This window comes from Colletotrichum fructicola (assembly GCF_000319635.2).
Source record: "Colletotrichum fructicola Nara gc5 chromosome Unknown KSG_Nara_v1_contig05, whole genome shotgun sequence".
Taxonomy (NCBI): Eukaryota; Fungi; Ascomycota; class Sordariomycetes; order Glomerellales; family Glomerellaceae; genus Colletotrichum; species Colletotrichum fructicola.
Window position 1 is genome coordinate 3,778,308 of NW_027094055.1, and position 22,875 is coordinate 3,801,182.

The 22,875-nt window shown below is 53.8% G+C and overlaps 9 protein-coding genes across 9 annotated transcripts; 5 read left to right on the forward strand and 4 right to left on the reverse strand.

Annotated features, from left to right (window-relative positions):
• Nucleotides 1–1,491: 1,491 nt before the first annotated feature.
• Nucleotides 1,492–2,766, forward strand: CGGC5_v009745 (6-hydroxynicotinate 3-monooxygenase; the record flags this gene model as incomplete). Its single annotated transcript, XM_032021857.1, has 1 exon — nt 1,492–2,766. One exon carries the CDS (start codon nt 1,492–1,494, stop codon nt 2,764–2,766), a length of 1,275 nt encoding a protein of 424 aa, XP_031881260.1.
• Nucleotides 2,767–3,506: 740 nt separating this feature from the next.
• CGGC5_v009746 (Non-specific lipid-transfer protein) lies at nt 3,507–4,892 on the forward strand (the record flags this gene model as incomplete). The annotated part of the gene is made up of 1 exon (XM_032021858.1): nt 3,507–4,892. The coding sequence occupies one exon, from the start codon at nt 3,507–3,509 to the stop codon at nt 4,890–4,892; it is 1,386 nt and encodes a 461-aa protein (XP_031881262.1).
• Nucleotides 4,893–4,975: 83 nt separating this feature from the next.
• On the reverse strand, nt 4,976–5,746 carry CGGC5_v009747 (uncharacterized protein; the record flags this gene model as incomplete). Its single annotated transcript, XM_032021859.1, has 2 exons — nt 4,976–5,232; nt 5,287–5,746. The coding sequence occupies 2 exons, from the start codon at nt 5,744–5,746 to the stop codon at nt 4,976–4,978; spliced, it is 717 nt and encodes a 238-aa protein (XP_031881263.1).
• Nucleotides 5,747–7,504: 1,758 nt separating this feature from the next.
• On the forward strand, nt 7,505–9,074 carry CGGC5_v009748 (UNC93-like protein 2; the record flags this gene model as incomplete). The annotated part of the gene is made up of 4 exons (XM_032021861.1): nt 7,505–7,636; nt 7,697–7,977; nt 8,041–8,387; nt 8,443–9,074. 4 exons carry the CDS (start codon nt 7,505–7,507, stop codon nt 9,072–9,074), a joined length of 1,392 nt encoding a protein of 463 aa, XP_031881171.1.
• Nucleotides 9,075–10,771: 1,697 nt separating this feature from the next.
• CGGC5_v009749 (uncharacterized protein) lies at nt 10,772–11,155 on the reverse strand (the record flags this gene model as incomplete). Its single annotated transcript, XM_032021862.1, has 2 exons — nt 10,772–10,878; nt 10,942–11,155. 2 exons carry the CDS (start codon nt 11,153–11,155, stop codon nt 10,772–10,774), a joined length of 321 nt encoding a protein of 106 aa, XP_031881170.1.
• A 2,504-nt stretch (nt 11,156–13,659) lies between these two features.
• CGGC5_v009750 (uncharacterized protein) lies at nt 13,660–14,279 on the forward strand (the record flags this gene model as incomplete). Its single annotated transcript, XM_032021863.1, has 2 exons — nt 13,660–14,078; nt 14,135–14,279. 2 exons carry the CDS (start codon nt 13,660–13,662, stop codon nt 14,277–14,279), a joined length of 564 nt encoding a protein of 187 aa, XP_031881173.1.
• Nucleotides 14,280–14,699: 420 nt separating this feature from the next.
• Nucleotides 14,700–16,610, reverse strand: CGGC5_v009751 (uncharacterized protein; the record flags this gene model as incomplete). Its single annotated transcript, XM_032021864.1, has 1 exon — nt 14,700–16,610. One exon carries the CDS (start codon nt 16,608–16,610, stop codon nt 14,700–14,702), a length of 1,911 nt encoding a protein of 636 aa, XP_031881172.1.
• Nucleotides 16,611–18,860: 2,250 nt separating this feature from the next.
• Nucleotides 18,861–19,726, forward strand: CGGC5_v009752 (putative N-acetyltransferase; the record flags this gene model as incomplete). The annotated part of the gene is made up of 4 exons (XM_032021865.1): nt 18,861–18,922; nt 18,982–19,033; nt 19,092–19,331; nt 19,394–19,726. 4 exons carry the CDS (start codon nt 18,861–18,863, stop codon nt 19,724–19,726), a joined length of 687 nt encoding a protein of 228 aa, XP_031881175.1.
• A 109-nt stretch (nt 19,727–19,835) lies between these two features.
• CGGC5_v009753 (uncharacterized protein) lies at nt 19,836–22,211 on the reverse strand (the record flags this gene model as incomplete). The annotated part of the gene is made up of 2 exons (XM_032021866.1): nt 19,836–21,535; nt 21,602–22,211. 2 exons carry the CDS (start codon nt 22,209–22,211, stop codon nt 19,836–19,838), a joined length of 2,310 nt encoding a protein of 769 aa, XP_031881174.1.
• Between the last annotated feature and the right edge of the window lie 664 nt (nt 22,212–22,875).

The following is a 22,875-nucleotide window of genomic DNA, read 5'->3' on the forward strand; positions in this document are numbered from 1 at the left end:
AAAGCTTACAAAGCGCCAACTTTCCACGGACCGACCGAAAACTCACACGGAGCTCGGAGCGGAAATAGCACCGGCCGGGAAAAGAGAAAAAGGATGTAGGCGAGCCTTTCCCGAGTCAGTTGCGCGGACGGGTAACAGGTAAGGAAAGGTGGAATGCGATTTGATGTCCCATGTCCGGTTTGTGAGGAGAGTTTTTTGGAGATGAGATGTCAGCATAAGGTCAGCAAAAGCATCGAACGGCTCTGGCTACCAGCACAAAAAAAAAAAAAGAAGAGAAGAGATTTGGGATGCATGACGGAATCGACGATTTGTGGTAGCCGTCAGAGAGAGGTAAAGAGAGCAGAGCGGGTTATGGAGGAGGGGCCGTTTGAACCGTTTGGAGGTACGCCCCTCCCTCACCTCTGTTGGTTGTTCTAATTTGGGTTTTGTTCGTCTGTAAGGTTATTCGGGAAGAGAGCTGAGGCTATTTTGATTGATCTCTGTGTTGTGATGGTGACGATGATGATGTTCATGATGTCGGTGCTTCCGCGGGAGGTATGCCCATGTGTGTGTGTGTGTACCTTAGGTGTTGTATGTGTGTGTGTGTAAGTCGAGGAAGGTTCGGGCGGGCCCACATGTTGTTGCTCGTGAGTGTGTGCGAGTGTTTGTCGGCCGAGTGGGGGCGGGGGAAGCGGGGATGATGATGTACAGTACGGACTGAGGTTGCTGCTCTACCCATTTACCAGCTCGGAGCGCCGAGGTGATTGAACCGTGGACAGGGAAAAGGGCACGGCGATTTGTGAGGCAGGGGACATGGGCGGAGGGAAGTGTTCGCTTGGCCGCCCTTTCGGCCTGATAAATGTTACGAGTTTGGGTTTTTGGAGGGGTAGGGGGGTGTGTAGCGGGTGGGTGGTGGTGGTGTGTGGTTTGGTTGGGGGAGCACAGTTGTTTTGTTTGGTGGATAACTAGCTATGTCCCTCCTTAGATGCTAAAATAGATTGCATCAAGAGAGGGAGGGAAGGGGGAGGGGGGTTGTTGTTTGGGCGAACGGGGAGTACCCCTTCACCGGGTTCGGTTTCGGACTTTTGAGAGGTGCGGCAAGTCCGGGACTCGGCCGGGTCCCGGGACGGAGTGGGGACAGCGCGGAGGAGAGGACGGAGACTAGACTGCATTTGGCGATTCGTAATGTTGGTCGGCCGAGAAGTGGAGACGGCTTACGGTGGTTAGCTTGGCGATGTTCGAGTGGCTCTGCTTTTTGGTGGTTTTGGAGCGTTCATTGGGAAAGGGAGGAAAGGATTGCCGCGGTGGCTTTTTTGGGATTACCAAGATGGAGGGGGACGATGTGGTCTTGAGGGAGAAATGGGCGATGGGAAATGGTATAAAGACGGTGAGGTCTTTTGGGTTGTTGTCTAGCATCACTTGGAGCATCATCACAACTTAGACATACATCTGCACTCTTTTCTCACGTCACACAAGATCACACATAAACACTTTACATCTCACGCGCAAGAAATGTCCTCCACTAGAGACGAAGTCGCCATCATCGGCGGTGGCATCGCGGGTATGGCCCTCGCCCTCGCTTTAGCATCTCACTCCATCCCCTCCACAATCTACGAGATGCGCCCAGAGACACCACTACCGCACCACGCGGGCGGCGGTATGATGCTCTGCCCCAACGCGCTGCGCATCCTCGACGGGCTGGACCTCTACACGCCGCTGCTGGCGCAGGCGTACCCGTTCGACTACGTCTACTACAAGGATCGCGACGAGAAGACGGTCGACCGGTACCCGATGGGCGGCGAGGCGCAGTTCGGTTACCGCGCCGTGCGGGTGTTCCGGCAGGAGCTGGTGGAGCTGCTGGCGGCCACGTGCCGGGAGCGCGGCGTACGGATCGAGCACGGGATGCGCTTTGTCAAGGTCGTCGCGGAGACGGAAACGGGCGTCGAGTTCGAGTTTGAGGGCGGCGGGAGGCGGAGCGCGGGTTTGCTCGTGGGCGCGGACGGGATACACTCCAAGGTGCGGAGAGCGCACGTCGCGCCCGAGGCGAAGCTGGGGTATGTTGGGCTCGCGGCGCTGACGTTCGCGGTGCCGACGGCGGAGCTGCGCATCCCAGCGGACAAGGGGTACGAGTTCCCGGTGAGCGTGGCGAGCGCGAACGGGGTGTTTGTGCTGGCGCCGCAGCGGCCGGACGGCGGGGAGATGCTGGCGGGGACGCAGGTGCCGTTTGACGAGGCGCAGGCCGGGCGCGGACGGGAGGAGCTCCTCGCGGACAAGGAGGGGCTGAAGGCGCGGCTGCGGAGGGATGAGGAGCGGTGGCCTGGGATTGTGAGGTCTGCGCTCGGGGCGATCCGGGACGAGACGATGAACGTGTGGCCTTTCTACATGCTGCCGCCGCTGGAGCGGTGGACGTCGGCGGGGGAGGGGAGGAGGGTGCTGGTGTTGGGAGACGCGGCGCATGCGATTCCGCCGACGACGGGGCAGGGCGCGTCGATGGCGTTGGAGGATGCGGCGAGTCTGGCGCTGGTGTTGAAGAGGGTGACGGAGAGCGGCGGTCGGATCGGGTGGGCGGAGGGGGTCGGGTTCTGGGAGGCGATGAGGAGGGAGAGGCTCGGGGAGTTGGTGGTGTTGACGAAGAAGCTGAACAACAAGAGGTTGCCGCCGCAGGAGATGGAGAAGCTTGGGAGGGACGAGGTCTGGTTCGAAGAGGGCGAGGGCCAGATGAGGTGGTTGTATGTTCCCGAGATTGAGCAACGGGTCGAGAAGTGGGTGAAGGGGAAGATGGAGTAGAGTCTTTGTTGATGTTGATGTTGATGATGATGGTCACGATGGAGTCAATCTTTAGAAGTGTTTTTTAGTTAGTAATCATTCCTTAGACAAACCCTTGATAAATGCAGTCAGATGATTTCGAGACGAGAATGTCACTGAATCACCAGCTTCGAGTCAGTGAAGTCATGGCTCCGTCCCAGCACCGACGAGAAGGTTACCGCATGGGGCACTCACTCACACTGGAGGTACCTTAGCTAGACCCCCTGTTACAGGGCCGATTTACCTCGGCATGCCCCCTGATTGGCCCCTGAGCAAGACAAAGACAGGGGACAGCAAGCTGCGGCTCGACGTTGTGGCGCCCGGGGCCTCGGCATTGTGCTGCTTCGAGACGCTGTTTCCCCGCATCGAAGCTGTCCTTAGCACTGCTTCCCATTGCTTTGGCGGCTGCGGGAGGGCGGAATTGGGGCCGTTTGGGGGGGAGCAAAGGGGGGGAAAACCTGGAGAAGCTCATCCCGGGGGCCCGGACGGGGTCCTGAGGGGGCGGCGAAAGCTTCCCTTCTGCTGCAACTTCATTCATTGAAGCACATGTCACTTGACATACCACTTCACATAGGCTCGGCTTGAATATATCTCCAACATCAACCCATCAACTGTTGTTGTCTCTTTCCATTGATTGTTATTACCCCTACTCACACACCAAGTCGAACTCGAATTGAACACCAAACAAACAACACCAACACATCAACACACCAACCGCAGACATGGCTCCCCGACAGAAGCGCGAAAAGGCGCCGTGCTACGTCCTCGGCGTCGGCATGACAAAGTTCATCAAGCCCCGCGGCAAGGTCGACTACACGGAGCTGGGCTTCGAGGCCGGCGTCAAGGCCATGCTCGACGCCCAGATCAACTACGACGACGTCGACCAGGGCGTCGCCTGCTACTGCTACGGCGACAGCACCTGCGGCCAGCGCGTCTTCTACCAGTTCGGCATGACCTCCATCCCCATCTACAACGTCAACAACAACTGCTCCACCGGCAGCACCGGCCTCGCCATGGCCCGCACCTTTGTCTCCTCCGGCGCCGCCGACTGCGTGCTGGTCGTCGGCTTCGAGAAGATGATGCCCGGCAGCCTGCAGAGCTTCTTCAACGACCGCGAGAACCCCACCGGCACCTCCATCAAGATGATGGCCGAGACCCGCGGCATCACAAACTCCCCCGGCGCCGCCCAGATGTTCGGCAACGCCGGCCGCGAGTACATGGAGAAGCACGGCGCCAAGCCCGAGGACTTTGCCGAGATCGCCCGCATCAACCACGAGCACTCCACCCGCAACCCCTACTCCCAGTTCCAGGACGTCTACACCCAGGAGCAGATCCTCAAGGCCCCCGAGATCTTTGCGCCCCTCACCAAGCTGCAGTGCTGCCCGACCTCCGACGGCGGCGCCGCCGCCGTCCTCGTCTCCCAGGCCTTCCTTGACGAGCGCCCCCACCTCAAGGACCAGGCCGTCCTCGTCGCGGGCCAGTGCCTCGCCACCGACGCCCCCTCGCTCTTTTCCCGCTCCGCCATTGACCTCATGGGCTTCGAGATGACGCAGCACGCCGTCAAGGCCGCCCTGGCCGAGGCCGGCGTCACGCAGAACGACGTCCAGGTCGTCGAGCTGCACGACTGCTTCTCCGCCAACGAGATGATCGTCCTCGACTCGCTTGGCCTCGCGCAGCCCGGCAAGGCGCACGAGCTGGTCCGCCGCGGGGACATCACGTACGGCGGCAAGTACGTCGTCAACCCGTCCGGCGGGCTCATCTCCAAGGGCCACCCGCTCGGCGCGACGGGCATCGCGCAGTGCGCCGAGCTGGTGTGGCACCTGCGCGGGTGGGCGAACAATCGCGCCGTGCCGCGGACCAAGGCCGCGCTGCAACATAATCTTGGCTTGGGCGGCGCCGTCGTCGTGACGGTCTACAAGCGCGCCGACGGCAAGGAGGCGCCCAAGGTCGACTCGGCCACCGTGGGGAAGGTGAACAAGCTCGGGTACAACCCGGCCGTGGAGGCCAAGGGGTTCACGGCGCAGCAGGCGGCGAGCGTGAGGAGCAGGACCAAGAAGAGCGAGTGGGCGCTGCAGGACACCGAGGAGAAGGTCGAGGCTAGGTTTTAGGGTAATAGGTAGCTGTGGTGTATAAGAACAAATTGTACAAATTCGATTTCTTTTGGTTTTTCAATGATCGATGGCACATGTATTCAACTACTGCCCTTGTTGACTTCGTAGGTAAGCAGATAAACTGTATACTCACCCTTACCACCCCATTTGGAGTCATCTTGAACGACGCGCTCGACCTCTTTGAAGCCCAGTCTTAGGTACAGATTCAAACCCGCCTGGAAGGCAAGGATGAAGACATCAATCCCCATTTTCTCAGCCTGCCTGATACCGCTTTCGACTAACGCTGTAGCAATACCCTTGCCCTTGTTTTCGGGGTGCACAGCGAGGTAGTCGAGACCTGGACTCTAATTAGAAAAATACTCCTCAGCTGGTTCAAGGAAGAGAGACTCACTTAAGCAAGGCTTCTCCGCCAGTATGCGCTCCTTAACCTTGACGCTCTCATCGTCGATGCCTTCCATGTCAATCGGCTCCCACCACGCCCCGTCCGCCCTCTCCTTCAGCGCCTTCCTCTCCTCCGCGCCAACGTCCGGGATCTGCGCCGCGGCCCACTCGGGCCGGCCGCTGCCGTCCGGGCCCGAGGTCGATGTCTTGGCGGCGGGGAGCTCCCAGCGGGCGTAGCCGAGCAGCGCGCCGGTGGCGGGGTCGACGGCGACCTCGTGGCGCAGGGCCCCGCGGTCGCGGAGGAGGTTGTTCGGCAGCCGCTTAGCCGCCTGCTCGATGAGGAAGTCGAGGGTGATGTGTTTGGGCCACAGCAGGATCCAGTTCGGGTCCGTCCAGAAGGCGGACATGTTGTTGCGGGCCAGGGAAGGCCCGTCTGCGAGGGTGCAGGGGCGGATCTGGAACGGTGGCATTTTGTTTCGGTCTTTTCTTCTGTTTCTTTTTTTGTAAAAACCGGAGGATGCCCCGTTGAATGAAGATCTTTGTCTTGGCGTAAGGCGAGTGTGGGTGGGTGGGACGGATGGACGTTGGTCGCGTGGGACTACGCGAGGGGTGGTGAGGTGAGACTATCGAGACCAAGATAGCTGGATGGGGGTGCTTTGCTTGCAAGAGATATGGGACGATCGAACGGACGACGGGATGATTATCAAATAGGGCCGATAGCAAGAAACGAAACAAGAACGTTTGCTGCTTCTTCTTGTTTCCTCGGATGGGTTACTGAATGAGAAGTTGTTTCTAATTTCGAAGTGAGGCGCTTCCGACGGAATCAATCCGATACCCCCGGATTTCTCGGTGATGCGGTCTACTGCGTAATGTGTGTGGGTGAGAGGATTTCATGGATTCCACGGCTGCGCGTGGGAAGTCTAAGTCTAACCCTCCCCCCCCCCCAAACGGGCCACGTAAACCACCGGGACGGTACCGAACGGGCGTGGGGGGCCACGTCCCGAAGATTTTCGGCACAAAGACTCCACATTTGGAAGCCGGTTCCCGAAGACCTCCCCGTGTGTTCCACGGAACCCGGCCCGTGAGGCTGTGGAGACGAGCTTCTTTACATCGGAAAATTTCTTTTGGCTTTTGATATGAAGTTTGGATAGCACTATGCAAGCGAATCTTATCCTACAGTTCCTATCTGATGGCGAGTTGCGTCTAATGGTAACTTAATGCGTTTGACTTTGCTGTAGAACCAGAAACGCATTCTTCAGCTAGACTCGAAACTCATTCGTCGGTACAACATAGCTAATACTATGTAAGTACTTACATGGAAAGTATACAGCATAGGTACTAAGCTTCCCATCTTAATGGACCTGTGTTGCAAACCTTAGAGACGTTTATGAAAGCTAGCTTTCACTATCTGTATTATTACCTCGACGCCCCTGATGAAGGCTAGTCCTCATTCCGAGGCCCAGTAAGATTTCCCTTTTCACGAACATTCGTTAATTGCAAAGTCACGGTCGTTGCAAGTGTCGAAGATCCCAGAGACTCAAATCGTCAGTTAGCCACACACCACCCAAATAGCCGTATCCGGCAGCACGTGGCGAGATTATTTGGATGGAGCGTATCCCCCGTCTAATGATTTTCAAGGTTTCCGGACACCAAATCCGATTGCTCACTATCAGTGATGGGCTTTTCAAGCGAATGGGAGGTGGTAAGAACGTCAATCTGCCTTAGCCTTCGGGGATATTCAACACCATCCACGTGGGGCATTGCGTGATCCCGAACCCTGACCGTTTCTTCCCTCAGAGACAATCGCCCCCAAAATCCTTCTCCTGCAGAACCAATGCAGTTGGCCAATTGATCTTATCGTATCTCTCGGCAGGTAGAAGTGGATCTAAGCATTGAGGCTAACATTTCGCGTGCATGTTGACGTCCACCTCCGATCCCACGCTTCATCAGGGGGCATGCGAAATTCGAGGCCTCTGATGCGGTTATTGTATACCCACCGTGTCCACTCCGAATAATTGCGTGCTCTATTCTCGTTATCTTTGCTGCGCTGCTCAACGCTGATGCAAAACTCTGTTAAATCGCATTCCCGATGGGTCATGGCGTGCTCGTCCGGTGCCATTGCTGCTCGAGGTTTAAACTGTACTACTTCCTGCGTATCGAATCAATCAACGTGAACTGTGACTGTCCTTGCTTCTTGTACGTGAGATTATCAGCGAGAGCACTTCAAAATGGTGCTCGTCAAGCTTGCCCAGTTCTACCGGTCATGCCTGTTCCAAATCATCATCGTCGGGCTCGTGGCATTCTGCGAGCCAGGCATCTGGACGGCGCTGAATAACCTGGGGGCCGGAGGAAACGCAAAGGTCAGCTCCTGATTTTCATTTCCAGCCTCAAGAGTTCGTATTCACTAACTTATCGAACAGCCGTTCCTGAATAATGCCGCGAATGCCCTCACATACGGACTCATGTCCGTGGGCTGCTTCATAGCCGGCGGCGTCACGAACAAGCTCACTGCCAAGTGGACCCTGTTCATCGGCGCAGCCTTCTACACGCCCTACGCAGCCGGCCTCTACTGCAACAACCGCTACGGGAACGAGTGGTTTCTGTTGCTCGGCGCGGCCTTGTGCGGCATAGGGGCTAGTTTACTATGGGCGTCGGAGGCGAGCATTGCCGTCGGATATCCTGAGGCGGAGAAGCGAGGCCGGTGAGTCTTCCGCTCTTACACTGACAACCAGATTCTAGCCTTTGCTGACTTATTTTATTCTAGATACGTTGGTATCTGGATGGGGATTCGCCAGATGGGCCCCCTCGTCGGCGGTGCAATCTCCCTGGCGCTGAACATCAAGACATCTGAGAAGGGCAAGGTGACCTACACGACCTATCTGGGCCTCGTCGCCATCTCATCCCTAGGAGCCCCGTTTGCGCTGCTGCTCTCCCAGCCGCAAAAGGTCGTCAGAACAGACGGCACGAAGATCCCGTACATGAAGCAGACAGACTTCGCCACTGAAGCCCGCGCGATCTGGAAGCAGCTGAGGAACAAGTACATGCTGCTGCTCATCCCCGTCTTCCTGGCAGGGCAGTTCGGCACCACGTACCAAGGCAACTACCTCACAAGTGGGTTTCCATCTCTCTTACTTGTCCATCTCGACCGCTGACAGAATCCACACAGCCTACTTCACCGTCCGCTCCCGCGCCCTCGCCTCCTTCCTCACAGCCGTCGTCGGCGCCGCGGCCAACCTCATCACCGGCGCCATCCTCGACGTCAAAAGCCTCGAGCGCTCCGCCAAGTCCAAGGCCGTCTACCTCGTCATCCTCGTCTTCGTCACCGCCGCCTGGATCTGGAACGCCGTCATCGAGACGCGCCTCTCCTCCATGGCCGACCCGCCGTCCTTCGATTTGGGCGATGGCGCCTTCTTCAACTCCGCCTTCACGGTGTACATGTTCTTCAAGTTCTTCTACGAGATGCTGCAGACGTACATCTACTGGCTCATGGCCGAGATCAAGGGCGCGCAGGGCGACGGCGACATTGCGCGCACGACGGGCATCCTGCGCTCGTGGGAGAGCATTGGCAGCACGATTGCCTATGCGGTGGGCGCGACGCACTGGCCGAACAAGAACCAGATGATCCTGGGGTTCACGCTGTGGGGCGTCACGATCCCGTTTACGCTGCTTGCGGTGTTTGGAAACTGGAACACGGGCGGGGAGGAGGAGGTGCAGGAGGTGATTGAGAACTCGGACGGGACGGAGAGCGAGCTTGGGGTGGAGAGGGTTACGGTGCAGGGGAAGAGGGAGGAGGTTTGAGAGACTGATTCTTCTCTCCCTTTCTCTAGCAATATCTGTATGATAATAGTCATGACCGTCGGAAGCGTTCGCTGGAGTGCAGGCATAGACACTGATAATAGCTTCATTAAACATATGGACAACTGCACTTTCACTAGAATTTGAGACATGAAAGTTTAGACTTGTTTCGGCTTCAGACTTCTCGAAGTGATTGATCACTTGGGGCTTGGTTGCCGCCTTTCCGTGATCCGGCTCGTAAACTTGAAGGACAAAAGTAACCGCTGTATATAGCGAAATCAGGCGTCAGGCGAGATGGAAGCTTCTTCGTTCTTCACTTCCTGTCTTCTCTTCTGCGGTTGAGATCTTAAAGAACCGGAGGGTAGAATGAGCGCCACCTGCACGCAGTCGCATATCATTTCAGAGCACGCTGCCTCACAGGTACCCAATCTCACTTGTAACACCATGCCTTTACCTAGAATGAATCTCATCCTCAGTCTTCAAAGGCCTGTATAAAGCGCCACCAAGAAATACTCTCGTCGGAATGCCATACCGCTCTAGGATTGTATTAGATTCGTTGAAACCTCGTGGCATGCAACATCTATGTCTCTTTATTCCGATCATTTCGTTGGCTGTTCAATGCAGGACCTAGCGTGGAAAATAGCGGCGGGGGAAAGCGCAATCTTCCATCCTTCACTAGCCGTTGATATTTCAGTCATGCATACTAGGTAGGTACTCAAATTACTCGCCCACCTTACTCAGCTATGACGGAAGTTTGATCAGAATATCGTAAATCGTTTCACCCACATCATATACGAAGCAATACTTGAAAAGAACGGGAAGCCAAGTCCAGTGTTCCGGTTCCATTTGTAAGGAATAACCAAATAGAAAGAACTGGTTAACATGACTGTACGGCAACTCAGAAGACATATCCCTGGAGGTACTTGACCCTAGCTCATTCATGGATTTGTTCTTGTTGTCTGATCAGTTGAATAGCGACATGGGAGGCCTCTTGTAGATAATTCTGAAGGTCTCGCATTGTAGGCGTTAATCGTAAAGTCTTGTGTCTTTTTCAAATGCCCTTCCTTACGACTCAAACCAATTCCGAAGCCTCTGAAGGCGATGGAACCAGCGCTATCCGTGAAAAAGCTCACGTCAGAAAGTCTAGCAGTGTAAGTCAGGCTTTTGGAAAACCACTCGACAGAGGATGAGACACTCATTGAACTAGGCCCTGCTCGTAACACCTTGTATCACCTTTCGTTCTCCTCGCTCGCTTATTTGTATACTATATCTTGGGTATTGACCCCTGCAATTGTACACCTGAGTGTGAGTTGAGTCCGGCTTTCTATAAACGGTGGTCGCTTTTGACCTGGCTTGGCGTAGAGCCTCCCTAGATTTTGATTCAAGAAATCTGGCTGTTTTCGGCGGGTCTTTTATTGCTCACAGTCTGAGATACCCCAGCTAAGGATGGCGATGATGAGGTGTCCGAAGTCTCTTGATTTCTTGAACGCTTCCGATGCCTCCATAACATGCACATTTATGCTTGAAATTGTGCAAATTAACAAAAGAATGTATGTAGTTGGTTATTCAAATGCTCGTCGAGCTGTAAAGGAGTGATAGATGATTCATAAATGCAGACCCTAGTCCCCCGTCCTCGGACTTTCATCCTGAGCCCGGCCATCACTCGATCAACCAGTCTGGCTCAAGTACGAGTGCCCTCTTTAGCACTCGACTCTGAAAGACCAGCATCCCTCCAGCGAGTGGCACTGGTGGGAGCTGAAGGCCCTCTTCACGCCGCCGTCGCAGTTTCCGCCCGGGTAGCATCGAACTGATTACGACAAGTTAGTCATGACTCCGTCACGAAGACCACATAATGAGGGTAGTAGCTTACTCTTGCAAGCGGTGTTATGCTCGAGAACCCTCATGCCGTGGTCGGTGCTGTACAGCGGGTTGCAGTTGCCGCGGCTGTATTCGCGCGTGGGGCCGCCGCCGTCGGAGCAGTTGGTCTTGCCGCTCTTCTTGACCTTGAAATCGGCGGCAGCGGCGGTCGAGCCGAGGACGGCACAGGCCGTGAGGACGGTGGTGAAGATGTTGGAGATGAGCATTTTGAAAGAGGGGGTTTATTGGTGTGAAACTTTTGGTCTTTGGGAAACTGATTTGTTGATAGGAAAGATGAAGATGTGGATGTAGGCTGGTTGAAAAATGTAGAAGGTCCTGAGAGGACGGCATACATATTTATATTCGACTGACAGTCCATCTCCTGGTATGCGCTCTTCATCATTAGTTGAGCCAGACTCACAATACACATCATTACGAGTCGACAAAGATGATTTGATAGTACCGGCTCCACATGTCACGATAGTCAACTTTGAAACTATCTCGATTGGGCTATTGAATGTTGTCATTTGAGAAAAAGTTGTAACACAGCCGCTTAGCTACAGCTTGACCAGTTGCAAAAGTGAGTACACACATAAGCGCCAAGATGGCCCCGATTGGCTGTATAAAGCGACCAAGGAAAATCCCACTTGGCAAGCGATCAAACTAAAGACCTCACCCGGTTAGCAATCCGTTTTAGTTTCTTGTCGGGCGTATTGTGCCTCACGATGTTCCACAGAAGTGAGAAAGGATGAAGCAACATCTTCCTGGGTGGTCAAGGTGATGGTCTTTGATTGGCATTGCCAGTATGATTTGTTGTGAGAAAGAAAAGGAAGCAATTGGATATACGTTTAGCGATGAAGATTCATCTTGCTGTGTCATCTTTTTGAGATGTTCTATAAGCAAATCATAACGCAGAAGCGATTTGAAAGATATCGACCGCCCAGTGACGGCCTCAGGAGTATCTTGAAGCGGAATTTGCATGCCCCACTGGCTATCATTGGCATTACGGCTCCTTACAGCAGTCGTTGATCCTTGTCCCACAGGAAGAATCCTACTATGTACGTTGATTCTTTCCATGTCACGGTGCTGATGTGAGACGATGGTTATCCACACCCACTCGTTATTTTCATCCTAGGATGCTGGCTTGTTGAACTTCTTCGGTCGGTGCATTTCCATCAAATGATCTGATCATCGATACATGGAAGAATGAGAGACTACCGGGCGCTTTTAAAAAGTTTGACTTTCAGTTGATCACTGCTCCACTCTTGGACGTATGCTCTCATTTCACCATTCTAGGACTAGAGCTGGGAACGAAGTCAGAACAGGGGCAAGATAGGTGTCCCTTACAAGTCCGTTGAAAGCACAGATAGAAATGCTGTGGAGAAGTTGTACTGCTACTGCGTAGAGATTGGTTGCTTCCACGGAAGATCTTCCCGCAGGAAGTCTGGGCCAGGAACAGCCAAGAGACTAAGCTGACATGCTCGCGTTCGCCCATCCGGCAGCTCCCGCCCGGCCCGCTGCGCCACCCAGCGAGGTCCGGCAACATATATTTCCCAAATTAGGAATGATGTTGCGGGTAATAGCTGCAAGGGACTTGAAAAAATGAACAAATGCATATAACAGTACACTGACTGTCTTCGTGATGTGAGGCATTATGATCACACTCGCCAGCTGACATCGGCGGTCTCGTCTTGGCTGCGCGCGCTGAGTAAGCACTACGGGAAGCACACGGTATGTACATGTCTCAAACGTTGAACTCTTTTGAAATGACAAGACTGATTCGACACTCCAACGGGATTGAACCATATGGCTAGAGCTTTTTGCAGTCCGGGACCGTAAGTCTGCTGTTGTTGTCTCACTTTAGCCCCAAAAGGACTTTAGTACTCAACGTCTTGACCGGCGGTTTTCTCTGTTGCAATATCTTCCGTCGGTGGTTTGTCTAATCTCCCGTTCTGTCCCGTAGACTACGTTCGTGCAAGCGAGCCGCCTGCGCGCAGTCTGAATTCTTATACCATGTTCCAGCAGAGTCATTTTACAGAAAATCGAGATCCCCCGCAGTCATTTTAGGTATTCACTTCTTTGCCATCCACGATGTCTGGTGTTTAGTCACAACACGATAAATCTCACAGTGGCAGTCAAGCTTCCACCGCGCATCAAGCTAATCCAAACTGTATGCGGCCAGCATTCGGAACCAGGAAAACAAAGCCCTCTATCCCCATTTTATGTACGCAAGAGCTTGGGATTCTCGCGAGTGTCGGCAGGCAAGGCAGTTAGCCAGTCCGCATAAACGCATGCTTCTTCCCAGGAAACACAATCCATTTGGTACCGGAGGCATTTTCCCAGAGCTGTTCTTGGTTCCCGCACGAATTTAGAATGATTTAGAGTGATTTGATGGCCAGTTGTGGAGGCCCTCGTGGCGTGCTGAAAAAGTGCCGCCTTCAGTGCCATGTTGCCATGCAGAGACGCCACATTCCTCACGACTTACACGTCGAGCCTGTCGCCGGGCCAGCCACCGTTCCAGTCACTCACATGCTCTACCACGTTGTCCCTCGCAGCCGTCTGCATTCGAATGAAGTCTGAACAGTGTGCCATAGAAGGGATCGAAAGTCCTCGTAGCGGACGGAGCCAATGCAGCCAACAAACACCCATTCATTCAAGTAGGCCCATCACGCAGTTGGCATCAACGGATCCTGAATTACATCCCCACCTCTCAACATCTACCTCATCCAAAATGCGTCCATCAACCCTCCTCTCACTACCCCTCGCCGCTTTCGCAGCTACAGCGCACGGCAGGACAATGACAACAACAACAAACTCACCCTCCCTCCCCTCCTCCCACTCAAAAGTCCAACTCTCCTGCCTCTGCGAAGACGAGGCCTGGGACATCGCGCGCCGCTGGCTCGCCATCTTCGACACCCCAATCACCTCCACCAAGGCCCAACTCGCCGCCGTCGTCGCGCCAAACGTCACGAGCTACGACGACACCTTCGGGCCCCCGACGCTGAACATCGACCAGCTCTGGGACGCCATCATCGCGCCGCAGAACGCGACCACGACGAACAGCACGCAGACGCCCACGTTCCTGCTGCATTCGTGCGACCATATTGCGTACAATTGGCAGTATACCGCCGTCACCACGGGATACAATTCGTATGTTTGACTGTGCTGACCTCTTTGGCTGAAGGTAGCTGATGGTTTTGTTCTAGTACGGTGCCGGCAGGAACGCCAGTCTCGTTTACCGGCAATGATATTCTTCGCGTGGACCTGAAGACGCGTCTGATTTCTAATGCTACGTCGTGTGGTGACTGGATCTTGTTGTCCCGTCAGTTAGGAAACTCTGCAAATGTCTAATTGGCTTGGGAGGGGATGGGTGTGCTGTTGACGGCGGCCTCGAGGGGCTGAGTTGTGTTATAGGAATTAGGGACTTCATGTACATTCTTAGTCAATGTTCTACTAATCTCATACATCCAACATCAGAGACAATTCAAGGTTCCAGTGATAAAATCTCGGGGCCAAAATACATCAAGCACAGAACATCAGCCGGAGCCGCCCCTAACGCCTGCCCTTCATACGCTGGGACCCCTGAAGCCAAGATTCGATAGCCGAGCGAGCCAGACGCTTTCGCAACGGTTATATCAAATCGCATCGTCTACTCGAACAAGTCAAAACAGTCACTTTCGCTCACAACGCCAGCTGAAGAACCCAAATGGAATTCGAAACGCCAAATCAATTTCTATCCAGAGCAACGATGTCTCTGACAGTTTTCAACGCCTACGCCGAGTCGATCAGCGCCTTCTCTACCCTTCTGCCGACGGTTGTGCTCCAGCCGTCAATCTTCTTGTTCCATAAGTTCGTCAGATATAATGTTACACTCATCAGGATGATCCAGCCAAGGACGTAGCCCTGGACGCGGCCGAAGTTCTCGAAAAGCCTCGGCATGAGCCAGAAGCCCAGGCTGTGCAGGACGGGGCCGTGGACAAGGTACAGCGAGAAGCTGATCCTGCCCAGGTACTGCGCCACCTGTCCTTCCAGGAGGCGGACGAGGACGGGGCTGCGCAGGATACAGGGGAGTAGGAGAATTGCTCCCATCGACTGGTAGAACATCCAGCCGGAGAGGGGAATATAGTAGCGGGGCACGAGGGACGAGAGGAGGACGAAGCCTGGGGTCCATTCGGCCGAGGCGTCGGGGTAGGAGAGGAAGTAAAGTGCCACGAACATGGTGATCCAACGGGTCGCCGTTGCGGAGATGATTTTCTGCAGGAGGGTTGCTCGGCGGCCTCGGGAGTCGCCCTTGCCGGGGTACCCGAGCGAGCCGTCGTGGGTATCAGACGTACGCCGGATGTCAATTTCGGAGAACACCATCCCACCCATGAAGGCAGCCATGTCCCAGCGTCCGAAGATCAAGCTGTAGACGGAGAGGAAGCTGCCGATGCCCATCCTCCACTTCGCCTTAATAGCCGCCGTGCCGAGCAGGAATAGGTAGATGAACATGGAGCCGCGGAGCTCCATGGGGATGGTGAAGGTGTGAGGGTCGTAACGGGTGTGGTAGTGGCCAAAGTTAAAAGGGTTCGCCCACTCCGCGTAGACTCTGGTAAAGTTCTTGATGGCGTAGGTCATGTTGTCGTGGATGATGGGGTGCTCCTCCCACGAGCCGCCCATCTGGACCCAGGTGATGTTGTGGGTGATGGTGAGGTTCTTGGCCTTTGCGGCCTCGGCCAAGTCCTTCTCGGCCTGCTCCTGGGTGGATGACCTGTGCTTTCCCCAGATCTTCTCCAGGTGTCCACCCCCAGTCTTCTCCTCGCGGGGCCGCGGCTTAGTGGATTCCACTTGCTTGAGGGTGGCGTTTGCTGACTTATTCTCAGGCTTGAGGTCCACCTCGAGACTGTCGACGAAGCTGTAGAGCATGGCTGGCATGAAGAGCTGGGACGTCTTGTTCAAGCAGAGTTGGTCTGATGATGCGGTCAGGTTGGTCAGGTTACCAAGAGTAAGCGGGGTCTGAAGATGAAGGTATTTGGCGACACTCTTAGGGCCGGCAGCGGCGACCGTTCCGTTGATGCAAGACTCGCCGAGCTGCGGGTGGGCGAAGGTGACTGTGCCGTTGATGTAGGCCGAATCAGGCCCCTTGAAGATGGCGTTCTCGGACTTGAAGGCGCCCATCTGAGCCAGCAGGGCCACCAAGGCCATGCTGATGGTGGGCGGGATGTAGAGACGGAACACACGCCTCAGGACGGACGAAGCGAGGCTCTTGTAGGCGGCCTCGACACGTCGTTCGTGGATGGCTCTCAACATGTGTCTGCAGAGTACAAATCCTGAGATGGCGAAGAAGATGGCGACCATGGGGCGGCCGCGATGCAGCAAACAGATGATGGGCAATTGGTGCCATCCAACGTAGGGCTCAGGGGCTCCTGGGGGAAACGCGCCGTTTCCCAGCATGATGAAGGGCGTCCATGGCCAGAAAAAGTGGTAGTTGAAGACGATTAGACAAGCGATGCCGCGTAGACCGTCGAGAGACCTGATCTTGTCCCTGTTCCTCCTCGAGTCCGCGCCCTGGGCCTTTTGCTGCTTCTCGTCGTCGCCCTCGCGCCAGTCGCGGCCATCCTGCTCTGTCCTTGGGAGGAGCTCCGTCTCCTGCTCGCGGCCCCTGTGCGCCCGCGCAGACTTGTCCCAGACGTTGTTGATCATGGTGATGGCGTCTGCTGGAGCGGTCTTGCTCGGGCGGGTGAGTGCACTCGCGGGGGCATGCAAGTGCAATTAAATGTGCGTGAGTGAGTGAGTGAGTGAGTGAGTGTATTTGAGTCAATCGCCTGGCCGTGGAAAAAAGAGAGTTTGGGCGAGTTGAGATGACGGCCGGGGGGGGGATTGAGACGACGCGACGAGTGACAATTGGGATGATGAGACAGGACGAACGGGATCTGCGACGTGCAGTTCGAGTCTTAAAAAGGACACTTCGCTGTGCTCCTCATCAATGTTGTGAGCTGTGCTGTGCTGTGCAATGCAACAAGTCAGGGGCTCACACTTGCCGCCGCCTCTCCACTCTTTTACCTGAGGCAACGTCCAGTCCAATGTGACCAGTGTCCAGTGAGTGTCCAGTTACCAGGTGCAGTGCAGTCTTTCCAGTTTCCACAGTTCAACGGGGAGAGCAAGGGCGCCCCTGAATCGGTTGCATCATGGCTGCTCCGATCCTCCCGCGGCAGTGATCGACACGCAATAAACCTGAAATTCCCAGCTTTTTTTATATTGGGGGGAAAGGCCCATAAAATGCTGCTCCCCCCAAGGCCCAGCGCCCCCACGGCCCACGGCTGACGGAACGCGTGGTTATGTTCTGTGGTCGCAGTGTCGCCATCTGACCTGATTCGACCCTGAAAGTCTGGCCCTCTGTGCTGTTGCTTTAGATAGACTTTTGCATTGAGCTGAAGAACGCGTCGCTGCAACGTCTTGAACGAGTCTCCAGAAATACCGTCGCAATTCGGACGACGGGAGAGGCAACATGGAGTGTGACAGCAAGCCGCCTCAACCGCGCACTAATTGACGCTTGCTGCGGCCATTCGGGATTCAGAGTTTCCGCCCACCACCAGCAGACACATCGGACAATGACGATACGCTCTTCTCACACAACACAGCCCGGCAACCATCTGACTGCGAAACACCACTAAGCCTTGTACTAATCAATCTGGCCATCAACTTGAATCGATAACAGTCCGAAGAATTACATAGTACACCAAGTACGGATACAACAAGACCAATCGCAACTGACGATTCACGTGTTCCCTCTTCATCCGAACTATGCCTGATCCATGTTCGACAATTGCCTCTTCGTGCCTTTTCCCCTTTTCATCCATCGCCAACAGTATTGTTTTCCGTTCCTCTACACAAGCGTGCTCTGGTGAGAAACGCCTTCGTTTCTTCCTCATGCCCACGATCCGCCTCAATTAAGCCGGAATTTCCCCCAACGGCTCGGCTCGTAATTAGTAACACCGAATTAAGCGGGTGAATCTTCCGGGTTTAGTTTGCGTCGTCCCGTGGTGCTGTTCACAACACGCAAACATTCATCCGTAATTTCATCTCTCGTGTGATCATCCGATCGGCAAACGATCGCATCTCGAAAAGGAGCCTCATCTGCACCTGTAAGATTCTGAGCTACATACCCACGCCGCTCAATACCAGATACCGGTTGATATGGTCAATAACACCAATGCGCCAAAGTTTGCCAGCATCATTTGAGGGCCGCGGCTGACTTTCGAGGTCCCCTCGGAGTGACCGCGGGGTTAAAAATAATAAAGGCGGTCTGGCTGTCGAATAAGCTGCGGCCGCATACGAACCTGTCAACGTGATGAAGGTTTCGAATTCGTCCGATTTTTGCTTCAAGCACCTGTCCATCTCCTCGGAGGGTAACCCTACCATTGTCGTCGTGTTGAGGCTCCTTGCGCCACCGCACTGGCGCAGTGACAGCATCTAGATGCGATTGGACAATTGCCGCTCTTCAGCTCTTAATCATCAATATTTCGCGTTCGGATCTCGGCTGTCGCAACTGTAGTAATTGTTCAGTCACAGAGATAGTCAGTCATGTCAAGTTGATCAGATGTAGTCGATCAATTATTTATCGCAATCCGTAGGAGTGAATGCCACGCGTGGTGGCGCTGAGCTGTCCCCGATGGCGGGGTTTATCATCACTTATCTCATCCCGCTAACCTTACAGGGCAATTCTGTGCGATCTTATCTCGACCCCGCAGGGCCTTTCCGAAGCCAAACGGCGACAACCCCGCGTTCGGGCTAGCTTGGAAGCACATTTTGCTGTGAATAATAGTCAACGGGTTCTTTCGGTCACGCGACCTGTCACAAAGAAGACTATTGCCAATCTGATCTCTGATATCTCATCTCACCGCGCGTCGTCCAGAATTTGCGCCGCTCCCGGGCCCTCACTCATCATTCATCATGGCGATCCGCGTCACAACCCTCACTGAGGAAGATATCCCTGGCGCAGTCCAAGCGGTTCAGTAAGTGAGAACAGAGCAAAGTGAGCATGTATGACAGAATGACTGACAGGGTCACGCAGACAAGCTTTTGCTGGGGATCCATACAACACGTGGGTCTACGACCAGTCCAAAGTACGTAGCATTGGAAGACCTGATCCAGAGCCTCCCACTAACAGTTGGTCATCAATAGTTCAGTCAGGAGAGAAATTACCAGTCATTAGCCCTTCGCATGCGATGGGGGATGCGCAATGGCATTTTCCACGCAGCCAAAGAGGAGGGAAATGACAAAGTACTTGGTGTGGCAATGTGGCTGCCCCCTCAGCCGGCCGATGCACCATCAACGTGGAACGACTGGCTCGAGGGGTGGCGTCTATGGTTTGGACAAGTAAGTTACAACATGTGGTATGGACGCGGTGGTCTCAATGTCAAGGTAACACACTCTCCATGCTCTTACAGAATGTTGGAGATGCTAATGCCCTCGTCTTCTTACAGAGATACTACATTTGGAAAGAGGCTCAAGCTAAAGCCCAAAAAGAGCTTTGGACAGACCCTAGAGGTTACTATTTCCTCAACATCATGGTCGTTCTACCTGAGGCACAGGGTAAGGGCGTCGGCGCCAAGATGATGAAGATGGTTACGGACCAAGCGGATGCTGAAGATATGAAGTGCTATCTTGAGTCAAGTAAGGACATCCCCAACATGGCTATATACGGACGATGGGGCTTCAAGTTCCAGAAGGAAATGATTTGCGACGACGATGGGGACGCTATTAGATTGTTTACTATGATTCGTGAGCCCCATGCAGAGCCCGGCGATGGTAGGTAGAGAAGGAGCAAGTCATGTCAGGCCGCCAGCAGTGGAAAGGGTGCGAAACACTCTACTCGTCCAATCATATGGAAGGTAATTATTAGGGAATGACCAAGAAGAAAAGCCTCTATATCAGTATAATCTCCTTAATGTTCTTTTCTCCTCCAAACGCACTACGCAGTTGACTTTGGTAATCCTCGGGCGCATCGTCGGGCCACTCAGAGTCCTCTTCGATGTCGTGGTCTTCAGGATAATCATCGGGCACTGCCCAAATCCTTCTCCTTATGAATAAGCCCACGCGGAGATACTTTCCAGGTCTTTGGGCATCTTCTATCAAGGCAAGGCCTTGCACCTTTAGACTGCAGGTGACGATAAGTGGCAGCAAGTGAATCTCGGTCTCAGGGCTGTCCCCAAACCTGGAATCCTCATAATAGTCGGTAAGTACCGTTAATTCTGGATTCTTTGAAACGTCATCGTCCATTTCGACAGAATATTCCTCGTTGTGAAGGTAGAAGTTGTATGAGAAGGGCATGAGAAGGCCACGGATGTGAATCTCGATCGAGCCAGACTCTCTAAATGGATCAACCGGGAGTTCAGAGAACCGGACTACTTGAAAATCCAGGCTTCTTTTGCACTCTCCACGGTTCCAACTTGCGGTGCCGATATAAGACGCCCAACTCCACGAGGGCTCTTTCACCGACTTGTTGTCATAAGATAGATAGCTCACGGCTGTTTTCCATGCTAGCCCTAACGCTAGGTCAGATGCCCAGAGCCCGCAAACATAGTGATCTTGTAAGATCGAGGCAAACTCTCTTGCTGTGCTGGATATAGCAGGAAGCCTATCCGTAAAATACGTCAACGCTCGACTGCTATACTCGTACACTAGAGAGTACCAGTACCCAAAGACCACCGAGGTATGAGGCAGGTTCTGGCGGTTCCATAGCATGCGCGTGACGTGTCCCAAGACTTCGGATAGGTAATGCCCACTTCCTTCATTGCTTCGACTAAACCAGCCATCATGATCCAGGATCTTTTCTCCCGCACAGTAGCAACGCCATGTTGTTTGTTTCTCGTGATACTGTAGTCGGCGTCTGCTAAAGAGGGCTTCTTGGAGTGTCCAGGCTCTGTGGTACCAAGGCTCCTTGTCGCCTTGTAGTTCTTTCGCTTGAAGAATGGCAGAAAACGGCGTCGTTTCATTCGAGCGCTCATCTTTCCATTCGGCTTTCATCATGAAGACAATTTGAGGTCGTCCTTCCGCTGGAACAATTCTTTCAAGGGTCGAAAGTCGTCTTTTGAGGAATCCTTCGCGAACATCGCCCGCTGCGGACGGGACTATGGTGAAGGCGGCGTTCCGGTATATATCACCCATCTTCCGTAGTTCTTTCGCTTTAAAGTCTTCGTCGTCTTGAACAATACAAAGCGCATCAATCCAAAGATACTCGAAGCCAAGCTCATATGTTGTGATCATAGCATCCTGGATTGTTGCATCCAGCTGCGATATCTTGATACCGGTGCCAGAGGTCAAGATGGGTTTGTTGCTTCGAAATAGTAAGAGTCGTTGCGTTCCTTGCCCCCAGCAGTAGGACAGTGCGAGATAGCGCTTTCTCATTCCTGGCGTCACCTCGACCAAGACTGCAGAGTCCCTACTTACCACCCGTAAAATCATGGACGGCATCGAAGATGGCAGATCAAAAAGGCCACATCGGTGTTGAAATTCACACTTTTGCAGCCAGCATTTGATCAGATCCACTGTCATGGGACTGCTAGGCTCTAGGTTCATGGGTGAAGCAATGTCCATGCGCTTGGCATTAATTCCGAATTTCTTGGCTTTACTAAAGTTAGCGTCCATACATGTACGAGCTGTGGAATTGATTGGAGTCCAACACAACTTACACGGGGGAATCAGAACCAAGAACGAGGCGTCTCCAAAAAGCCCAAATGTGAGATACAAGCGGAAGTAATCGCCGTTGCTGAAAAAGTTGAGTCGCAAAAGGTCTGATGAGACCGCATTCTCTCGCGATTGATTTCGAAGGGATGAGGCAAAATCGAGGCCGTCGCAAGGTCTCTCGAAGGCGTAGTGCCAGTCTACTCCCGACTTTCGCCAAAGTCGTAAGAATTCGCTCTTCTCTTCGCCTTCGAGGGCCTCAAGGAAGCGATTGTTCCTCCACCCCCATAAAGAATCTGTTGAGAAATACAAATCGTCGGGCATTCCTCCCAGGATGTTCTTTGCCTTCTGTGTCAGTGTCATTTGGGCAAGGCGATCGCAAATCATTGCCCAGAAGCTGCAACCTAGTTTTGCTTTTCTGCGGACTTCCCGTTCTGTCGTATCTAAGTAGGAATCGGAACTTGCCTCCACGCGGCCATCGATCAACCTGCGGAAGTTGATGCTGAGAACACTGCAATACTGGCAACTGTGGCCTTTGGAATCTTCAGATACGAGCGTGAACTTGAGACGCTCAATCTCGTCGTCGCTGCTCCCAATTGCTCTGAAAGTACTGGCCATCGTCTCAGAGATCTTGTAGTCCACAGATAGGCATGAAATACGACAAAACTTTTGGTTCGAGATAAGGGACATTTGTATCCATCACCATTTCCATCCCTGAACAGCCTCGGGCTGTGCAGTAAGACACAGACTCGGGGCTGAGCCAATAGTGCCACGACAAGTGTGGGTCGGCCGCACAGCTATTTTCTGCGCAAAATGAAATGTCTCTGGGATTTTGTGGCTGTAGGAAATATGACAGGCAGTGCAGGAATTCACAAATCACCCTACTCCGCCCCCGATTGGCGTCTGTTGAGTCGTTGACTCGTCCAATCTTAGAAGGCTGGCAGTGTACATTAGACAGCTTCAGAGATGGTACTATGCTCTCCACTGTGCTTTAATACGACTGGAACAGTGTTACCTTTTCAGATGTTCAGAGGCAAGCGGCCAGCCCTTGGCAACGTCTGTTTCCCGTGGGCGCGCCGACAGTGCTTGACTCTGGAGTTCCAAAGTAAGCAGAAAGTTCTCCAATGGCTATAGCCAACACCATACATCATGGTAATAAGAAATAAATGCAGATTCTGACCCAGCAGAAGTCATGAGAGAATGAGAAAGCAGAATCAGAAACCAGGGTCATTTAACCCCGGCCATCCTACTCACTGGTCCCAACCAACCCCGCAGACCCGGA